Below are 20,604 nucleotides of genomic sequence, written 5' to 3'. Positions count from 1 at the left end.
CCTCCTGAATATATTGAATTGATTGTGAATGGAACGTAAATGAACTTAGCCTTGCTGCAGTAGCCTTACTGACACATTTGAGAGGGATATGCTGTATGCATATTGATGACAGTCTTTTCATTTCATTGTATATTGACAGTGGACCTTGACCTTTGAGCTTGTCAGCATTAAAGTTATCACACTCATATGGAAAAGTGAAGTTAATTTAACCGGATCTCAAGTGAATAAATTACTAAGGAACTTGAAGGGTCAGATCACTTGTTTGTTTTTTATGAAAATCAATACAAAAATAAATCAATCTTAGGTTTTTTTGGTTGCTTTATAATGAAAGTAAATGCCTTTGCTGTGTGATAACACCTGCTTTTCCTTTTACCTTGTCATGGCTTCACTATGCAAGTCTGCTTTTGTATAGGGCAGACTGGTCCAGACTATCTCATACCTACACTGATATTATGTTCCATTTGTATTCATATTATTCATATGAACCAGAGATAGCAAGCTATGAGGGGAATGTCAGTGAGCTACTGTAATGCTGCATCCCTGTCATATGTAAACACCATCCATAGTTTCAATAGAAACATACCATGTTAGGCCCCTGATTATACAACACGGGCTTCACATCACATCATCCTCAATATATTTCTATCACTCCTATAAACCTCTTAGTTTACACATAGATTAGATCTATATGTTCTCATAATCATATCATGTAGCGTACCTCAACTTGATTCAGAGAGCTTACTGAGCAGATGTTTGTGTAATTTTATTTCTTTTGCTTTGTTTTAACTTGACAATATGAAAAGGACAGACATTGTAATTTTCAATTTACTTACTTTTCTTCTACACACTGTAGAATTGCCTCCATGACATCATTAGTCTACAGTCAAAATTCCATAAACTAGCTTGATATGCTAAAGCTGAGAGCCAGAGGGGTTAGGTTACACTTCATTTACCCACAGAATCTCATTTCCAAGAATATGAATCAAGACAAGGAACAACCTCACACAGTCATTTCATTCATTCGTTTAATTTAAGTCATATTTACAAACAGTCTGAAGTGCAGTAATTCTAAAATATAATCCATATCTACTGTACATTGCATTTTGGTTTGCAAATCGTTTACAGAAGTATGAAATTACTGCTGTAAAATAACATTTCTTAAAAATTAAGAAAAAAACAGACCACAATTATCATGAAACAGACTGAAAAAAATAAAATAAAATGGGGAAAAAAAACAAACAGAAAATCTCTTCAACAACCATGGGCCTTTGTGCTTTGTGCACCTATTTGACAAGTCACAGCTCACATTACTTCAGGTTAATATTCACTTATTCTCTGTCTTTCCCCCACAGCAGACAGCTCTTGAAACACATAAGAAGTCTTAAGGGGGCGGGTGGGGGAGAAAAAGCCAAAACCAATGGTTTGGAGTGCAAAACTGAGCCTGGCAGAGTATTGAAAGCCCACCATATACATTTATACAGATATGCACATTCTTCCCTGTGTATATCCTGTGATCTACTAATGATTTGCTTGCGTCTGTACAAAGTCTTGCATCTTTCAGGTTGCACTCGACTGATGCTCAAAAAGGGAAACTGAAGAGAGACTTCCCTCCTCACACAACAGCTTACCTCATACTGCAGAACAAATGCATCATAGATAAACATTTCAGCACAGTACAGAGAGTTTAGATACATTTTTCTATTCTTGAAAATCTCCGCAAACCTGACCAGGTTTCCGATCCAGACAAAGGGAGTGTACAGAGCCTGTTCAGTAAGTCCGGAAAATTAAAAAGGTCCTCCAAAAAAAAAACACGCTCCCAAAATGCACAGCCTTGCATCTCGGTGTCCCTTTACAATTGCGAAAAGAAAACACAACACATGACGGTTATTGTTTGACAGCAGTTCTGAGAGAGTCGAGTATGTGTTAACAGGTAGGTTTAAGGAGGCTTGCTTGATTTGTGGAATAATCATTTTTATATGCGTGTGAAATCGTAAACAGTTGAGCCTTTTTTTTTTTTCTTGTTTTTTGGTGCTAGTGAGGTTGAAGTGTTTCATTCCAAAAAACGCCATACATCCTTTTTTTTTGGACCACAAATTATTCCCTGGTACTCAATCTTCTCAAAAATCCAAATGATTGCATTCTCAGAAATGTTACTATTTTGTAAGCATAGGTAGTTTAAGATATCGTTTTCCATAAGAGGTTTTACTCCCGCGATCATTTTGACGAAGAAGGCGTCAAATTGCTCATTTGGTGGCGGTTTCATTTTGGAACAAAACTCTTCGTTGATCCTATAGTTTACTGTACGTCTGAATCCATCACAGTACAAAAACGAACACATCGAGTCCTCATACCTACACGTCTCCTTCGCACGATCATGATACAACCATGGGACTATATACCTTGTATACTTTACAACGGTCAAATGTAAAAAGACTTACATTGGAGGGAGTACAGCTTTACAAAACCTAGTACTATGCATCCAGCTGTGGCCACAGTGATCCCTGGCCACAGTGAACGGAGGAGGAGGCCCTTTGAGCCCTATTGGATTTATTATGACGAGATGCGGATGCGGGCAGGCGAGGGAGGCCCGCACGCAGATCTGCACACACAGGCACGCTCTTGTTTGTATGCTCAGACACACACGCACTCACGCAGAAATCAATTTTTGCTCGTACGCACTTATGCGTGTACGTGCAACGCGCACGCACACAGGCAGACACGCAACGATGAGTCTGTTGAGGGTCTCTCGTCAACTTTTCCCTCTGCAAAGTCAGATATGTTCTCCACCAATGCGGCCTGCAGAGACGCCACATCAATGGGTTTCCGGGGGGGGGGGGGGGCTAAAACCTCGAAAAGCCCCTTTTCTGGCGCCGTGGTTAGTTCCCACGGCCGGTAGGTCCAGTCCAGTCCAGTCCAGTCCAGAGGAGTGGTCTCATCAACTTAAGGCAGATTAGGTGGTAGCTATGTGGCAGGGTTGGAGAGTCCATTCATCCATCCATCCATCCTTTCATTCATCTATTTTCCATCTAATCATTCGCTCTTTGTTTAATCATCCGTCCGCTCCATCAGAGTCCCTCTCAATAGGGCTTGGCCCACTCGGCGTTGGGAGGGCTCCTGGGACTGCAGTTCCCCATGGAGGAGGAGGAGTTGGAGGCGGCGGAGTGTCCCTCCCAGAACATGGCGTCGCTGGGCTTGGGGGGGCTGGGGAAGGACCTGGAGCTGTCGTCCAGGGAGGCCTGGTTGAGGGGCGGGGGGGGCAGCAGGACGGAGCAGGGGTCGCTCCCGCCCAGAGCCTCCGCGGAGCAGTGCTGGGCCGACCAGAGGCCGTTGTACCAGCAGTCCTCCCGCAGGCCGTCCAGCGGCGGGGGGCCTGACGGGGCCCCGACGGGAGGGCAGGGGCGGCCCGAGCTGGAGGGGACCGGGGGGGCGCTAGGGGGGCGAGGCACGGACACCCGGAGAACTGGGTGGTTGTTGTTCTTCTCCACGTCGTCCAGACACTGGATCGGAACTGTTGAGGCAGCTAGGAGACAGAGGGAGGGATGAATAAGGAGAGGGACAGGATTAGATAACAAAAAAGTTAGATGTAGTTGCTTAGAAAGTTAGATAAATACATTCTCATGATGACAAACTGGCCACACAGAATCGACAGGTAGACTGTGGTAATGTCATTATTGGTAGCAGCAGTATCAGTGGTAGTATTTGCTGAGTCTGAGTTTGTTCATTCAACATTTCTTAAAGTCAAAGCCTGCCCAAAGCACCATCCCCTGATTGATGCCAGCACTGGACTGACAGGGAGGAGGGGTGTGTCACACCAAAAGCACCAAAGCCGTGTTTATTTTGCCAAGCCACAAATGCATTTTCACCAAGAATGATTCAACCCCACCTTGATGGATATGTGGCTGGGATGGATTCTGAAAAGAGAGAATATGGAGCATTGGGTTGGCTCATGGACAGAAACAAGTGTATGTGGCGTAGCCAATAAGAGAACGACATCCATCTATTTGGCACAGTTAAGATCATTATATTACATGGAAAATGTGATCTTGACCAGTTTTACCAGCAATGAAAAAAAATCAGTTTCTCCATTTTGCTTAAAGGTTTCAGATACATTTCTCCATCAACCGTAAATTGTCTGGGACTCATTTTGAGAATTTCATTTATCAAAGCACTTTCCTCCAGCTATTCATTTTCACAATCATTTTACAATTTGTAGCTGTGTAAGAGAGCTGCGAGAAGAAAGAAAACTAATTTGGCTTTTGGCAAACAATCCTTTGATTTGAAGGGAGTGTAACTGAAACCATGGATATGCCAATATATTACATAAGACTATGCTGTGACACAGAATATTAAAAGCAAATGATTCCTTATTTATGAAGAAAAATGATATGTTAATATTTGGAATAAACCTTAACTAGACACAATGTCTTGCTATGTCACAACAGTATGTTGCACAAAATTAGTCTATAGGCCAAAGACCAGATTTGTTCTTTTCATTGCTTTCTAAACAGGCAAAGAGAAAAGGAATCAGATTTCCCCATTTTGACTTATAAATGAAGCCATCTACTCCTTCCTCAGATGGCTGGATGAGGTCTAACTTTTGTATTTGGCACTCTGGGCGGAATGACACCTCTATTCTCTTTTACACCTCTGTACTTTTCTTATTTATACAAGGATTAAACTTTGGTTTTATACAGAGATGGATAAAAAAAAAAACACTCCGAGGTGCGTTCGGCAAAGCATTTTGATCCCCGACTAGAATAGGCTGCATAGTAGAAGGTGAGACTAGGGAGTGAAAAATCACACATTACACATCAGGCTACATGTTGCATAGTAAAACCTCTGCACCATGTAAACACCACAGCCACTGAATCAAGCAATATCATAAACAATCATATGAAATTCACCAGAACAACATGAAAGCCTAATCAAGCAAACCAGTATACATACACTAAGCCACGCTATATTCATATCAAGCACAGCCATACATGCATATACAAGTCAAATACAATATCCTAATCACACACACACACATCATCGCTCTGCTATCAAATCATCATCTTGAGCGGATAATAAAGTTTAAATGAGAGTTTCTCCTCCCGCTTTCTTCCCTCCCCCCTCCTCTCCATTCACCCATCCATCCCTCCCTTCTCCTCTCCCATGAGAGGGTCTCCTGAGTCCGGGATTTGAATAAAAGTGATTCCAAAGGAGGAACATTAGAAGAATACAGATGCACAATATCATTGAATAAATACACAGCCCCCCCCCTCTCCCTTTCTCTGCCACTCCTGCTTCCCTTATTTCTCTCCGTCTGTCTCATCTAAGTTACAGGATTACCCCTCTTATTCAGTGGAATAAATAGGCCAAGATTTATTTTCTTGCCATATTTCATTCTAATTTTCACCTCCTGGTCTCCTCTTCTGACACACCGAGGGAATAGACAACAAAGGTAATCTCTCCCGGGGTAGAATACATCATCTCCGAGGGAGAGAAGTGGAGGGACAGACCATTTCATGATGTCCTTTATCAAAGTGTTTGAGTACTTTGATAATAATCTGCAGTCTTATCACACCCTTATACAAATTGCAACAAGGAGCTGCAGGAGAGATCTTCTTAGTAAAGAGTACTTCTTCAGAGGAGCCTTCCTTTCTAGTGAAGCAACACTGGTAACTTCCTCCTTAAGCAGAGAACTGTCCTTGATGTTAGCTGCCATGAGTTCCCATGTAGAGAAGCAGGGTTTCAATTCCAGCCACTGTACTTCAAGTGCACTTAACCCATATAGCTGACATCCAAAAATCGAAATCGCAATATGAACTTATGCAATTTCCAAACTGCAGAGGCTGCAATTGATTGCTTAAGAAAACAAAATCACAAAACAAAATGCTTAACTAAATCACTTTTCTTTAAACAATTTTGAGGTTAGAAAAATTTTATGACAAGAACAACTTGTGATGATATGAATCGCAGTTTAATTTGCGATTGCAATATTCTGTCAAATAATCGCAATTAAATTTTTTGTGAATATCTTTCAGCCCTATGCCACCTGTCTACAGTATATAGTTACTTCAATACTTCAGGTTGGGTATGTTTGATTTCACCTGTATAGCATGCCTTTGTCTTACTCAATTTATTTGCCTTTTTCCCCTTTAATCCCATGCAGTTGAAGCACCACACTGGCCTGCACAGAGCACCAATTCATCCTATGTAAAATGCTCTTAAGATTCCAATAATGTGCAACAATGATGTTGAGTGTGCAAGATTTTTCAGTGGGGAATCGTGGCTTAGAGCTTCCAAACTGGAGGACTCTGCAGCAGTATTATAGATGACCTGACTCTAAAACTTGGCACTGAAACAATACAAATGTGCTGACAGCTCCTCTAGGTGGCGCAATCTACCTTGCCTATTCAACTGTAGGGTAGAGGGAAAGACTGGTGTAGACTGGCAGCAGCACCATTAAGGTAGCTGGAGCAGATGTGCAACAGATATGAAAGGATAATAATACTAATAGCATTTATATGGCACTTATCTAACAGCAGACAAGTATACAAGTGCTTTACAAGAAACAGAAAATAAATAAAAAAGGCGATAAAATGGGAAAAGCATTCAAAAGAAAAGTGGTTGAAAATGACAATGAAATAAAACCATAACAAGACTAAATAACACACAGTTAGAAACTAGGTGAAATAAAAAAAAAACACAAAACAAGCCTATAAACATACACTTTATGAAGCGGTTTAAATGATGAGAGATGCTAGCCTAAGTTCCTCAGGTAGTATCGGGGCTCTGAAGGCAAGAATCGCTTTCAGTCTTGAATCTGTGGGACAGACAGAAGGACCCAGGACAAAGAGCTCAGGCTGCACTGATCCAACTGGTAACCAGTGGGGTGATGCTAATACTATACACTCCTATGGGGGATATAGGGGAGATACAGGATGCTATACACGTGTCCCATGGAGGGGAGATTGGAGCTGAGGAGGTGTGAAAAGACAGCAGGGCAGCAGCGGTGTATCAGTATCACACATGTATCCGCACACACACAAAACATGGATGAGTGCGCATAAATTCCCCAGTGTGGAATAACAGTGTGGAATAACTTGTAATAGTGTGTGTGCCCTCACCTTGTCTGTTGTCGTTGAGCAATGGCCTGAGTTTCCTGACCAGGCCGGTTTGGTACTTCATACCCCGGTGGAGATGAGTGATCTCGCGGCACAAATCCTCGTACGTCTGCTGCATGCTCCTCTCCCTGCAGGCACCAAACATTGGGTTTAAAGATATTAGTTTTAAGGTGTTTCTGCGCTCTTAGGCAGCCTCAGTGGACAGAAGCATGAGAGAGGGTGAGAGGGGAGTACATGTGGCAACGATCAAATTTGTGTCATTTTCCTTACTGTGCTTATTTGCAGTAAAAAGTGTGCACAGCAGGGTTCCCACACTGACTTGGACATCAAATTCAAGGACTTATCAATGATTTGTAGTGTCTTGTTTCATGAAATTCAAAGGCTGGAAATTGGCAGATTTTGAAGTAAGGCATGATATCATGGAGGCCTATTTTCTTTGCTCATGATCTATTCAAGAAATCAAGGTAAATCCCTCATTTTGAAACTGAACACTGCTGTAATATCAACACAAATATCTATAGGTCAGGATGTGAAGTGTTGATGCTAGGAAAGAGAGCTGAGGCATTTGGTGAATTTGGGTGATATTTTTGAAAGAAAAAAACAAAGTACTTTCAAGGCCATCCTTTCATTTTCAAACACTTTCAAGGACCCGTTTCTGTTTTTCTCAAATCTACAAACTTTCAAGGATTTTCAACACTGGTGCTGATTGGCAAATATGGCAATTTGTGAGTCAAAGAAGTTGCTGCGCATGTTGAATCAAGTGCTTTGATTATTAATTATGTATTGGGCTAAAACTGCACTGATGTATTAGAATTGTGATCCCTGTCACTGTCATTGATAATCTGAAGGTCTTCTGTGCTCGGTGTGTGGGAAATGGCCGAACGATTCACAAAATTACAAATTCTTGATATCATTCTGTCAACAGAGAACCTCAGAGCTCTGCTGTATGGTTTCTTTCTCTTGGAGCACACTAAACACAGTCACCAACTCTGGTGATTTCAAACCACAGAGGAGTTTCACAGGAGTTGAGCATCACCCTCATCATCACCGACTGCAACTACCAAACAGCTGGACTTCATATTCCTATAAAGCACATTTAGGCTACATTTCAGGATCCTACAGAGGGCAAAGATATTACTTCTCTATGAAAATGTTGTTGTCATCACTGACAGAAAATGGATGGATTGTACTGATGGATTAAATGCTAAACTTCACAGTAACATAGTAAAAAAGGTATCATGCTGGTATTTGAGGCCAGCAACACCTAAAAACTGTCCTTTCCACACCTTAGGTAAAGATGCAAAATCTCATCAACACTTTGCCTTAACTTCACACACCTGCCTGAAACAGTGAGAGGAGATGAAGGAAAAAACTGAGGAAAAACTAAAGCTTTTTTTTTTTTAAAGCCGTGTGAAGACTGCTGACAACTGAAACAATTACGCTGCATCACAAACAGAGATTTTCTTCATGTAATGTGAGACAATGCTGCATATCTCATAAATTTACACTAGATTATCTCTGCCAAAGTGGAGGGGCTAAGTCCATATGCCATAGAACCTGTATCCATGAACATATTTCACTGTGGAGATTTAATTAATTTATAAAAGGACACAAGTGGACATGATTAAGCTGGTTCAGCCCACATTCATAGTTAAGTCTGTGGTTCTACTGCTTCTCAGGTTAAAGTGCAGATCATAGACTGTATGCATACAGTCAGTCAAACAGGAAAACAAAGCTGCACCCTCCTCTAGTGGCCAAAGAGGACAACTACACTCCATGGTGCTTTTAAATAGCAACAGATACTATGCAGGACAAGACAGTGACATCACAGCCACTTTGAAATGTTCCTAATGTCCCAAACCTGCTCTTCATGCGTCATGCCTCCAACTATGATCGGCAGTGACCATATTGTCTTTTCTTGTGTCCTTATGCTAGATGTTTTCACAAGGCATGTAGAAGCACATGCAGATTAGGGAACAGCGTGTGCAGTGAGAGGTGATGTGTTACATTAGTGAGGTCGACACAGAACAGCCCTTTCAAGGTATATATAGTTTATATATCCTGAAACTTTATGTATTGACTGACTGACTGATCGCATGTGTCCAAAGTGTTAAATGGCTGCTTGTAGGGATGTGGTGGAGGATAGACCCACCTAAATTCAGTTTACCCACCTTTATATGTGTGGAATGGTTTACCGTCCTTTTTAGCCTGACATAAATCTTTATGACATAAATTTATAGATTTTTAGGTCTACTTTTAAGTATTATAATATCCTATTGGCTATCATGTAAACCTAACAATTGCACTATTTCTCATAATTCAATCAATGTGATCATTTTCTGTACTTTTCTACTATTATTGTCTATATAGAAGTAATGTGATTTACCTGCCAGGCTACCTGTTGATTGCCCTCATGTGACCTCATTATGTTACTGAGTCACATGATATATGAACTATAGTTTCTTTGTTTGGAATGGTGTTCATGCACTGAGGAAGGCCGATTGAGACCGAAACGTCTGCACTTTGCACCATTTTATGAAAGCATGATCATAATCTTCATTAGTCCTCTTTTTGCAAGTAGTGTGCAGGCTTTTTATCATTACACTCATTGACCTATTATTGGCATACGCACCTACAGTCATTTGTATTTGGACCTCCTCAAAGGTGCGGTGAGTTCTGTAGATCCATTAATACATTTATAGAATACATCATGGTATGTAGTATGGTAAGTAGTTTCAAACTGATGTACTTTATATCAGGATGGGTCTTTTAAGTAAAGAAAGCATAAATGAATGCATTTCTTTTTATTGTTTATGTTGGTGGTTGCTTACGATGATCACCAACTGAAAGGGCACCTGTTTATTCACCACTATGTCACTGGTTGCTTGTTTCAACTTTGTGAAATTATACTGAACAAAAATATAAACGCAACACTTTTGTTTTTGCTCCCATTTTTCATGAGTTGAAATAAAAGATCTAAGACTTTTTCTATTCACACAAAAGGCTTATTTCTCTCAAATTTTGTTCACAAATTTGTTTAAATCCATGTTAGTGAGCACTTCTCCTTTGCCAAGATAATCCATCTACCTGACAGCTGTGGCATATCAAGATGCTGATTAAACAGCATGGTTATTGCACAGGTGTGCCTTGGGCTGGTCACAATAAAAGGCCACTCTAAAATGTGCAGTTTTATCACACAACACAATGTCGCAAGTTTTGAGGGAGTGTGCAATTGGCATGCTGACTGCAGGAATGTCCACCTGAGCTCATGTTGCAGCATGTTAATGCACAGCCCCATGTTGCAAGGATCTGTACACAATTCCTGGAAGCTGAAAACATCCCATTGCATGAGGCAAATGGTGGTCACACCAGATACTGACTGGTTTTCAAAAAATGCATATCTGTAGCCCTAGTCATGTGAGATCCATAGTTCAGTGCCTAATAAATGTCTTTTTTCAAGATAAAACTGCACATTTTAGAGTGGCCTTTTATTGTAACCAGCCCAAGGCACACCGGTGCTATAATCATGCTGTTTAATCAGCATCTTGATATGCCATACCAGGCAGGTGGATGGATTATCTTGGCAAAGGAGAAGTGCTCACTAACACAGATTTAAACAAAATTTGAGAGAAATAAGCCTTTTGTGTGCATAGAAAAAGTCTTAGATCTTTTATTTCAACTCATGAAAAATGGGAGCAAAACCAAAAGTGTTGGTTTTGCTCAGTATAGGTGCCTGAAATAGCAGTTGGACACCAACTTGAACAACATTCATACCTGGTGTTGTACTGTGCGTCACAGGTCTGATCTGAGTCTGGTCCGTTCAGCCCATGGGGTTCCTCCTAAAACAAAGTCAAGTTAGGATACACAGTGTGGAGCTGTTTCATGTGAAATACTCTTGATAATGTTATTCATTATAACAAATGACTCGAACCTCCTCCCCTCCCACATCATTTCATCAGTCTCATGGTTTCCAGTTGAACCATACCTACTCCCACTCACCTCTCTCTCCGTTTTTCTGGTCGGCCCTGTCTCACTCTTTCTTAGCTTCCCTCCCAGCACCAATCCTTATCCTCTCTCCTTCTTTGTCCTCCTTTTCCCTTTATCCCCTCCTCTCCTTCCAGCCTTCTCTTACCACGCATCTCTCCAGCAGTCTGCTGTTTTCCAGCGTCACCTTCTCCAGCTCCTCCTGCAGCTGGTGGATCTTCAGCTCGGTGTTGGCCGTGTCCACCTGCCAGTAGTCCTGAGGGCTGTTCAGGCTCTTCATCACTGCACACACATCCACAAGTGGACTGTCATTGTCTATGAGTAAATAAGTGCTGACATTTTAATTCCAAAGTGCTTTGTTGATTTTTTTTTTTATTAAAATGAATCTTAATTAAAAAAAAATGTGTGCTGATGTTTATCGTTCAATATTCAAAAAATATAGATGATCATAACTTCAATACCTGATAATGAGTTTTACGTTCATGCTAGCAATTACTTTGTAAGAGAAGGTATCCCATGTTAAATATAGGACAACACATTTTAAAGTGTAATGCTTTAAATAGTTTTAAGTGACATGCTTGGAATTTAAATTAGGCACAGTACAGTACTATTGACTTGCCTCATGAAGACCTTGCCATCAAAATATTGCAAATAAAGCTACTCTAATGTGAGAGCATATACTTCATGTTTTTTCTATACTGTATCAAGTAAATCAGAGACAACGCTTGGTTCTGATCTGATATAATACTCCCATGGTTCTGACACTTACGAAACCTTCAGTTGGATGAATGATGGTTGTAATTCTCATCTTAAGAGACATTTGAGTGTTGTGCATGTTTTCAGTGTGAGACATTTGATTGTGTACTTTCAGACGATATAACAATTCCACTCCAAATGGCTTTACTGTACACCTGACAGTAAGTACGGTCAGTGGTATGTGGCTGTTAAATGGTTAATTTACCTCAAGATTTCATTTGTGTTGCACATAAGATGGGGGGAAAAAAGCAAATAGTATAGTTTGGAGTGAACAGCGGAGCAGCTGTCAGATAGATGGATGCTTGTGTGCTGAACTTGTACCTTGCCTGGTCCCTAAGAGAGCTAGACTGCATGTGTGCTTTTTCATTATTCTACAGTAGAAAGCTGAAATGGGCACAGAATGTAGATTCAAGTCAAAACTCTAAAGCACATAAAAGATCAGTATTGTGTGCAATAAATTCCATTGTTCATATAGTGTTTAAATGATTGATCAGCTGTTGTATACAGTAGAAGGCAGCCCTGTGTGCTCTACCTGTACCTTGGCTGGTATCCATCTCTGTCTTCAGCTGAAGCAGCTCCAGCTCTTTGGCCTGGAGCTGCTCCGTCAGCAGCTTCTCACTCTCGCTCTTCTCCTTTTTCTGACGGGAAGAGAGGCGGAGACAGAGGAAGAGTCAGCGTTAGTATCGGTGCCACAACCTCTATATCAGTCCCAGGTTAAGATCAGTGCACCTGATATGACAAGCTTGGTGGGGAATCTTGAAACACTGGGCGACTTGCTCGTATTTATCAAAGAGGATAGTAAGTGTGTTGTTTATTCTTTACTTTTACCTCAAGTCTGCAGTTAATTAGGCAAATAAGTGTCAGAACACTAACACAGGAGTACAACATCCGCCTTGAGTTTGGGAACAAAACTACAGTTGAAAAATGACAATTACGGACAAAAAGTTCCTACTTTCAGGTTCAGTTTGAAAAATATACATGTATGTTTTTTTTCAGGTTTGGATCACACCTGATCTGTCACGCCTGAATCAAGCTCTAGAGCCAAATTGAGGAAGGTTCACTTAAGCAATAAACATACCAGTTTATTGAGCTCCAGCTGCAGGTCCTCCTTCTCTATATAGATACCTCGGTAAGCACTGAAGGCCTTGTTCACGTACTGGGGGCCTTCTGACGGAGGAGCCTCCGGCCTAAAGAGCTACAGTAGAGAGGGAAGAGAAGAGAAGAGAAGAGAAGAGGCAGATTAGTCTCATGTATATTTTAACTTATATATCTGTGTCGGGAAGTCGCTCCCTCCCACCACATCTTGACGGGCCACATGCTTCGGGGGATAAAACCAAAACTGATAAGAGATTAGCAGACTGCCAGAGAAGCTCCTCTCCCCGCATGTTGTGTAGCATTATCATTTCAGCCTTCCCTCTGCGCTCAGAAGTCCCTCCCTCTTTAAATAACTCCCTCACTACATCATACTGTATCCTTTTGTTTTCAAATGCAATTTCGAGAGAGAGCGTCGTCCTTCTCTTCCTGTGTTTGGAGAATTTTCCAGACCTCCTCTCTTGTTTTTAGACAGTGCAGATTTATTTCTCATTGTTTTACACCTTTGACTATAGGCCAACAATATTAATGATGCTGGCATACTCAGACTCTCCCAGGGGCGAGCATTTTGCACTGTGGCGCTGAATTCGCTGACTCTTTCCAAACTTTCTGTGGGCGTTTTGTGTTGGTCCATACTTTTGATGTCCTGGAAAAATGGCAAAAATCAGTTTCCATTCATCTCTGTCCGCGGCCCACCCTCAGCCGCGTGTTCGTTTGCTCCTTCCTCCTCCGCCTCTCCCCGTCTTTCTACCTCTCTCTCCCTACCCCTCTGCTTCTGTACCTTATCCTCCAGCTGCTTGACCCTCTTCCTCAGCAGGGTGTTCTCTCGCTCCGTGTCCCGCAGCCTCTTCTTGATGTCCTCGTAGGCGGTGACCAGGGCGAAGTGCGAGGCCACCGACTCGTCGCCGGCGCACACCGACACGGGGCTCTCGCCGGCCGTGCCGTAGGCCGTCTCGTGCTTCAGGATGCAGATGTCGTCGTCCACCGCCAGGGGCTCCATGCCTGCACAGGCCTACTCCGTGGCAGATAGCAGACCTGGGAAGTACACGGAGAGTGAAAGATACTACTTTAAAAACAGAAATTATATTATTTGCACTTTGTAATGGCATTTTTGAATGGTTTACATTCTAGCGAGCCAATGCCATTGCTGGAAAGATTTGCGTCTCAGAAATAAATGGTTGTATCAAATTGTGAACCCCATATCGTGTATCGAATCGTATCGTGACATAAGCATATCGTCCCATCCCTAATCTTGAAATATGAATGAATATCATGTATCATTTTTCTCCAAAGCAAATGGCAAATGTGAATCCCCTTGTATAGCTTATACATATTTGAAAATGGATTCCACATTTGAGCAGGAGAGAATAAACTAGGCTATAGATAAGAATATGTAAGGACTGAACAGACAGAAAAACAAACAATTACAACTAATTAAAAAGAACCCAACACTGAAAATAATACAGCAAATGCTAGAGATAATGGAGCAGCATGTTTATTGACATATTTACACGTACAGTAGAAACTGATATGAACGTGTGCATCACTAGCTATTCACCTTATCAGGTGAACAGATAGCAGAATATACAGAAATGTGTCGATGTGGAAATGTGGATTGCAAGATATTCACATTGTCCTTCTCTTTATGCTTTACTACCGGGTAGCTAGATAGTTAACAAGTCTAAAAAAACAGGTGGTTCTTGTTCAAGGTAACAGAGCCAATGAAGTTATGAACTAGACCTCCTTCTATTACTTGTTTGAATATGAGAAGAGGAATTGTAGGAGTTGTATGAAAATTTGCAACTTGTGTGTGAGGATTCATAGTTAAGGTTCAATTTTCACAATAATAAACCTCTTTACTTCATTTTATTAGGGGTCCAAGCACTACAGGTGCTGGAACCATTCTGGTTTTGTTGAGATTGTTCTTCACACATGAATCCATTGCACATACTGGTTTAATTTCTGCCTTGAAAGTTTTCCGCCATTTAGAATTTTATGCAAAACCTCTTTGCTATTTCTCGCACAACGTTGACTCTCCACAAAATTTTGCACACAGTACATTTGGACCTCCTGGATAACGGCTTCTACACAGACTTTGAAATTCCAAAGTGTCTGACTGTGACACAAATGAAGTTGATGGTCAAGGTGTGCAAACAGGAAGTGAGACATCATTTTTTAAAGCTAAAGCAACCACACTTTGTCAGACCACATATGGATGTGCTCCATAGCACCACCATTAGCCCTGTAATAAGATGTTTCTATTACTCCTGTAAAGTTGACACAGCAGCTTACACACAGCATAACTGCCTACATCACTGCTATTCCAGAACATTTTGATGCGTTTAACCAAAATACACAAGTGAAGTTGACAGCGACAATGCCCAAACCTAAACATTTAATGCTGGTGCAATCAAACTTCATGCACATATTTGCGTGTGTCAGATCACATTTGGTAGCGCTCTATAATGTTGCTGCGAGGACAAATAGTCAATTTTACAAACTGTGATATCTCAGGCATCTGTGTGTGTTTGGCCCATGGCCTTGGACCTTATGGCTTTATTTATTTACATTCATACGAAGAGCAGACATGATTTGTAGAAAATGATTTTGCCAAGTGCTGTACACCTTGATGAAGTGTGACAGGGCACAGGGACAGAGAGAAGTGGCTCGTCCCTGAATGACTGACCTGAATTTGACTCTTGTACTAAGACCAAGTGTGAGAGAGTCCAGCGGACTCTTAGCCAACAATTACGCAGTCTAGTCTACCTAACGAGATTACTGAAACAGTTGGAAGTGAAATCTCTCGCCTCACCTTTATACTTTCTGGTTAGTCTGGCTGGCCGAGACAATGCAGCTGGCTGATGATGTCAGCGTGCAATGATGCAGCAAACACTGAGGAGCCAAGTTTTTAACGTTGTAGGCCCATGCTTTTTAACACAAAACAAGTTTCAGTGGAACATTGGGACAGGTTTTGAGCCTCGTTACAAAGATATAGACCAAGAAACCACAGACCCGCGTAGCCGTTTAGCTTACACGAGCGAAGACGGAAAAGGGTAGTGGCAAGAAATCGAAAGTGACCCCAGCAGGGTACATAAACGAAACTAAACCTGAAAACAAAAAATAATATGAGTAACATCAACTCGATCGACTTCCCTTGACAAATTATAGGAGCGCTAACAGCTAGCTAAGAATGCGATAACAGCCAGGAGGTGACTTATTTTATTCAAACAATGCAACGAAAAACAGCCAGGATCATGATGTAAACAATGAATGTTGCTTTCTGTTTTGTAAACGCAGCTAACGCTGTTAGCTAGCTCTGACAGTCGACAAAACTGCTACTACACTCGTTGGCAGTTCCAAAGCATGATGCAGAATATAACACACCAGCTAGATAGGGAATTCAAGAGACAAAGAAAGATCAGTCTGGGCAGTGAAAAATGATCGATTTGTTGTGATGATAACAGTTAGCTAGCGCCCAGCTAACGTCTTCTGGCTGTTTAACGCTAGGGTGAAGCTACCGCAGCCGACCATTTTTCAATCTCGACATTCACTAACCTTGTTAGATGCTGTTTTCAATTATGTCACTTCGTAAGCGTGTAGACCATACGGGATTATCATTTATATCATTGAGAGATAAAAAATGATATATTTATCAGAGAAAAACAAAGAAACGAAGCTGGATACTTCCACCGTGTCAGAGCTGACAGGTGAGAAAACAAAAACTTCCGGGAGTCACTTGACTGTCGAAGTCTTTTCGAAATAAAAGCACGGTGAGGATGGGAAAAATAATAAATGTATAGTGTGGCAATTCAGTTTTAAATTGTAAAACAGGATGTCTACTGGGACCAAATGTGGACATATAATGTTCAGATAGACAACAATACGGACTAAAGTGTACAGAAAAAAGAGGGTTCCCTTCATCTCTATGGTGCCATTTTAAAATCTGATCTATGCAGTACTTATCTATCTAACGAGACAATGGGCTACTATCGCGATATCTGTTTATGTCAGCAGACAGTTTAACTAAAGAAGACGAAGGACGAAACGATTTCCCCCCCAAATAACATTAAATTGACACTTGGTTGCCTTAAGAAACAGTTGTTTCCAGTGGCTTCATTGGCTGAAATGTGAGTGTGTGCACCCCAAAACTCAACCATCTCAACCAATTTTCTGGTTATATTACCTGAAAATTATATTGCCTCGAGATGTATATTTGTTAGCTTAACGTTACTCTTGCGATTATTCACTGACAAGACCGACTAGCTAGCTTGCTAACTTAACCTAACATCTTTTCTCTTCCACTGACTTTTTCTGTCAAGCAATCATAATTTCTTGACCTTAGCTGTAAAGCTAAATGGACAAATACTCTTTTTTAATCTTACTTTACAGGGGCTGTGTCACATTGTCTGTTATAATGTCTTTTTTTTTATCTTGTAAAATCTGCACAGCTGAAGCCAACTCCCTGTGCCTCGTGCCGAGGAGCCTGTCCTGACTGCTGCCACCAACAGCAACAATAAGGATCCGCAGGCATCTTCTATCTTTAATGAAAATAGGTTTTGGGTCCAAAGTGGAGGCTGAACTCTAAGGTGATAACAACTGAGAAATGGTAGTTTATTTCCTTATGATGCAGTGGAACAGTTGCATAGGATTTTTTGTCTCATCCTATATTGGATTTAAAATTGAAACTCTGACCACGAATGAAAAAAGAGCAATTTGGTTAGCAACATTTAGGTTGAAGCCCATTTCCTGGATTGATGTCATTCGGCCCTGTATCCCATCTGCAGTGATAGACATTTTGATGATTTCTACTGTGCTACAGGTAATGACTTAAAAGCAGGAGGCTGCCATCTTTTCACAGTCAGCTCATTGAAAATGATTTCATACCCCCTAGTTCATGTGTCCTAGAGTTCATCCTGTAGATGAGGGGTTTTCAAAGTTTGGTTTGGGGCCCTGTTGTGTTCCAGAGGAAGATTCAAATGGACCAATCCCCAATTTATGCTGGAAAGTATCAAAAGTCATTGGCTTTTATGTTGCTGAATGCTTCACTGCAAGTCCTGGCCATATGATAACATTAGATTAGCCTACAAGAAAGCCTGTGAAGTCATAGGTTGTGAGAAAATGATTTTGAATCTGTGTATCCAAGGTCCTTAGACATTTATTGATCTGCTGTCACACAGATTAGGTTTGCTATTGAATCAATATGCAAAAAAAAATGACACTTGAATAGGCGGTAGGAAAGATGCGTAACGCCTAGGCCAAGATGAGTTTATTATTTATTATCCAATATCTCTACACAGGAGTGTACCTTCGTGCAACATTCAAAGGCTTTAAGTGTCTTGTAATACTCAATTAAAACAAACAAATCAGAGATGAGGAACATTTAAAATGTAAAAAAAATAAAATTGCACCTCTCCGTATATATTTTATTGATCTTCTATTATTCATGAGGGATGTGATTGTTATTAACTTTTCCTCATGATTTATTTTTCTTTTGAAACTCAAACCTATTAATTTATTCAAAAGATTCCCATTTGCCACCATTATACATTTTTTTATTGTCCCAATCACATGTGTATGTGCTTAATTACTACAGGTCTACAGGTCATGCAGTGTTCCCCATCGCAATCACTTAGACTGTCTGCTGTGTCTGATAAAGAGTGCAGACAAAAATATCTAACAAAATAATCAGGATTTTCATTTTAGCCGTAATCGCCCAGCTCTAATGTGAATACATTTTGTTTGTGGGAATGACTGGGAAATTCTGGACAGGGGAAGTGAAAGAGAAACGCTTTTCTCTTCTGTAACGTAGCTCTTGAGAAAGGCCCTTAACTTGTACTGGGCAGCAGGTTGGAGTGTGTGTAGGTGTGTAACCGTGCTCGCCCTGTAGCTGCTCCCCCAGGCCTAGTATGCGCTCTTGCCTGATTAAGGGTTAAAAAAAGGTATCTGCATACAGGTGGGCAGCCATCCTGAGCCCAGAGCCACACTCAGGGAAATATGTGATTCTGGACAGTGAGGGGAATGTGAAGAGCTACCATACTGAGGTTCTGGGCCAGCCTCAGAGCAGATACTGGGCCTCAGGCCCAAGTCTGGAGAGCGACCGCAGCATTACCGCTAAGGTGCTGTTAAAACTGCTGCTTTTAACTGCATCATTACTATGCATTGCTGCTCCTTGAGGACTTGTTTTTATGCTTATTTCTATGCCTTTTTTCATTGTATGCTCCAGGCTGAAGTGGTGGCAAACTCATTTTCCAATTCTTAAGGGTGAATAAGAGCAATGTCAGCAAACCTAACTTAGGCAAGATTCTTTGTTTTGTAACTCTCAGACAAATGACAAAATAGTAGGCTGGAAAAAATCTTTCAAATAGCCTGAGTGAGTTTTTATCTTTTAAATAAACAAGCAAAGTTTCATCTTGAGAAGTGGAAAACATTTGCTTTACTTTGCTTTACATGAACCCAGTGCTGAAGAACAAGGGAGGAGAGCCATGATCATGGCAACAGATTCTCCGTCTGTTATCATGTGTTTAAAGTAAATCGAGTGTTTAAAGATGGTGTTCTCCTGGTGTGTCATCTTTACCGGTCCCACAGAAATGCTAGGTGTGAAACTGCACCCTGGGATAAATCAGGGAGACTGAATGATATAAAATCAGCAGACTTTCATCCTTAAGTATTTTAGGAGTAGCCTAACGTACGAATGCAGTCTTAAGATCTTTCCTTTCCTTACATATTTTTCAGGATTTTAGCACTTATTCATTTCTGTTGAGAACTTTCTGTTCCTCTACAAATCTCTTATAATTTCCTGATGTGCTGTCCCGATCACTGTCAAGGACTTAGGGGTCAAACGTGTAATAAGCAAGTCCTGCGCTTTGGCTATTGAGGAGGCTACCAAGATCAGTGGCATGGCATGTCAGGAGGAGAAAATCCACAACTTCAGGACTCGTGTCTGTAAGTCCTTCAGTAAGCTACATTTTGCATACATCAATGCAACAAATTATAACCTTTCACTCACTTGGCACACAGTAGTCTAATTTTAGTTGTCAGTCATTCAGAGAGAGAAGAACTACTATTTGATTTAGAGTAGAAAGTTTTTAGTTAATTTTCCATGTTGTCATATATACCTATTTAATAATACATATACCAAAAAATGTACAAAACTTTAATTGTCTTCTATTTTCATAGCAGAACTCCATTACTTTTCCATCCTGGAAAACAGTGTATTTTTAGTGGCATACCGATAGGTGCATATAAAAATTCCAAGCAATAATTTTTGAACAATCCCCTCTTGCCCTTCCCATCATATAAAACTGCCTTTCCCTAATGGAAACTACTATCCCATCAGTTTACACCCTCAGCCACTTTTGAATGATCTCACCCCACATTATGTTCTGCTCCAATATTCCATTTCAACTAGAAATATGTCAATTTATGGAAGCAAAATGCTCTAAAAATGACATTTCATTGCAACTTTAATTGTCCTTTAATAGGAATTTTTAAACTTGTTTTTCAGTTTTTATTTCATGACATGAGGTTGTTCAGGTATGTTGAATGTCATTTATTACAAGGGTTTCTCACTACTAAGGTATGCTTATATACATTCTGCCCCACCTCCCAAGAGGAATTGTTTGGAAAATCCCACAGCTGTACTGCAGGATAGCTGCAGCGT

At 40.9% G+C, this 20,604-nt stretch overlaps 1 protein-coding gene across 4 annotated transcripts; it reads right to left on the bottom strand.

Annotated features, from left to right (window-relative positions):
- Window positions 1–1,008: 1,008 nt before the first annotated feature.
- azi2 (5-azacytidine induced 2) lies at window positions 1,009–16,639 on the bottom strand. 4 transcript variants are annotated; one of them, XM_071540193.1, is made up of 9 exons: window positions 16,500–16,639; window positions 13,726–13,979; window positions 12,931–13,047; window positions 12,385–12,490; window positions 11,245–11,411; window positions 10,887–10,951; window positions 7,116–7,240; window positions 3,884–3,911; window positions 3,302–3,520 (listed from the first exon to the last, which is right to left on the bottom strand). In XM_071540193.1, the coding sequence occupies exons 2-9, from the start codon at window positions 13,942–13,944 to the stop codon at window positions 3,430–3,432; spliced, it is 918 nt and encodes a 305-aa protein (XP_071396294.1). In that variant the 5' UTR covers window positions 13,945–13,979; window positions 16,500–16,639; the 3' UTR covers window positions 3,302–3,429. The 4 variants fall into 4 exon arrangements, with proteins under 4 accessions (XP_071396290.1, XP_071396292.1, XP_071396293.1 ...); XM_071540189.1 differs by lacking the exon at window positions 3,884–3,911 and having other exon boundaries at window positions 1,009–3,520; XM_071540191.1 differs by lacking the exon at window positions 3,884–3,911 and having other exon boundaries at window positions 1,009–3,520; window positions 11,245–11,378.
- Window positions 16,640–20,604: the final 3,965 nt, after the last annotated feature.

This window comes from Centroberyx affinis, unplaced genomic scaffold, assembly GCF_046629955.1.
Source record: "Centroberyx affinis isolate AG114_WGS23_722 - 3 ecotype Tasmania unplaced genomic scaffold, CSIRO-AGI_Caff_v1 ptg003572l_1, whole genome shotgun sequence".
Lineage (NCBI taxonomy): Eukaryota > Metazoa > Chordata > Actinopteri > Beryciformes > Berycidae > Centroberyx > Centroberyx affinis.
The sequence above is the reverse complement of the archived record's forward strand: the minus strand, read 5'-3'. Positions and strand labels throughout refer to the sequence as shown.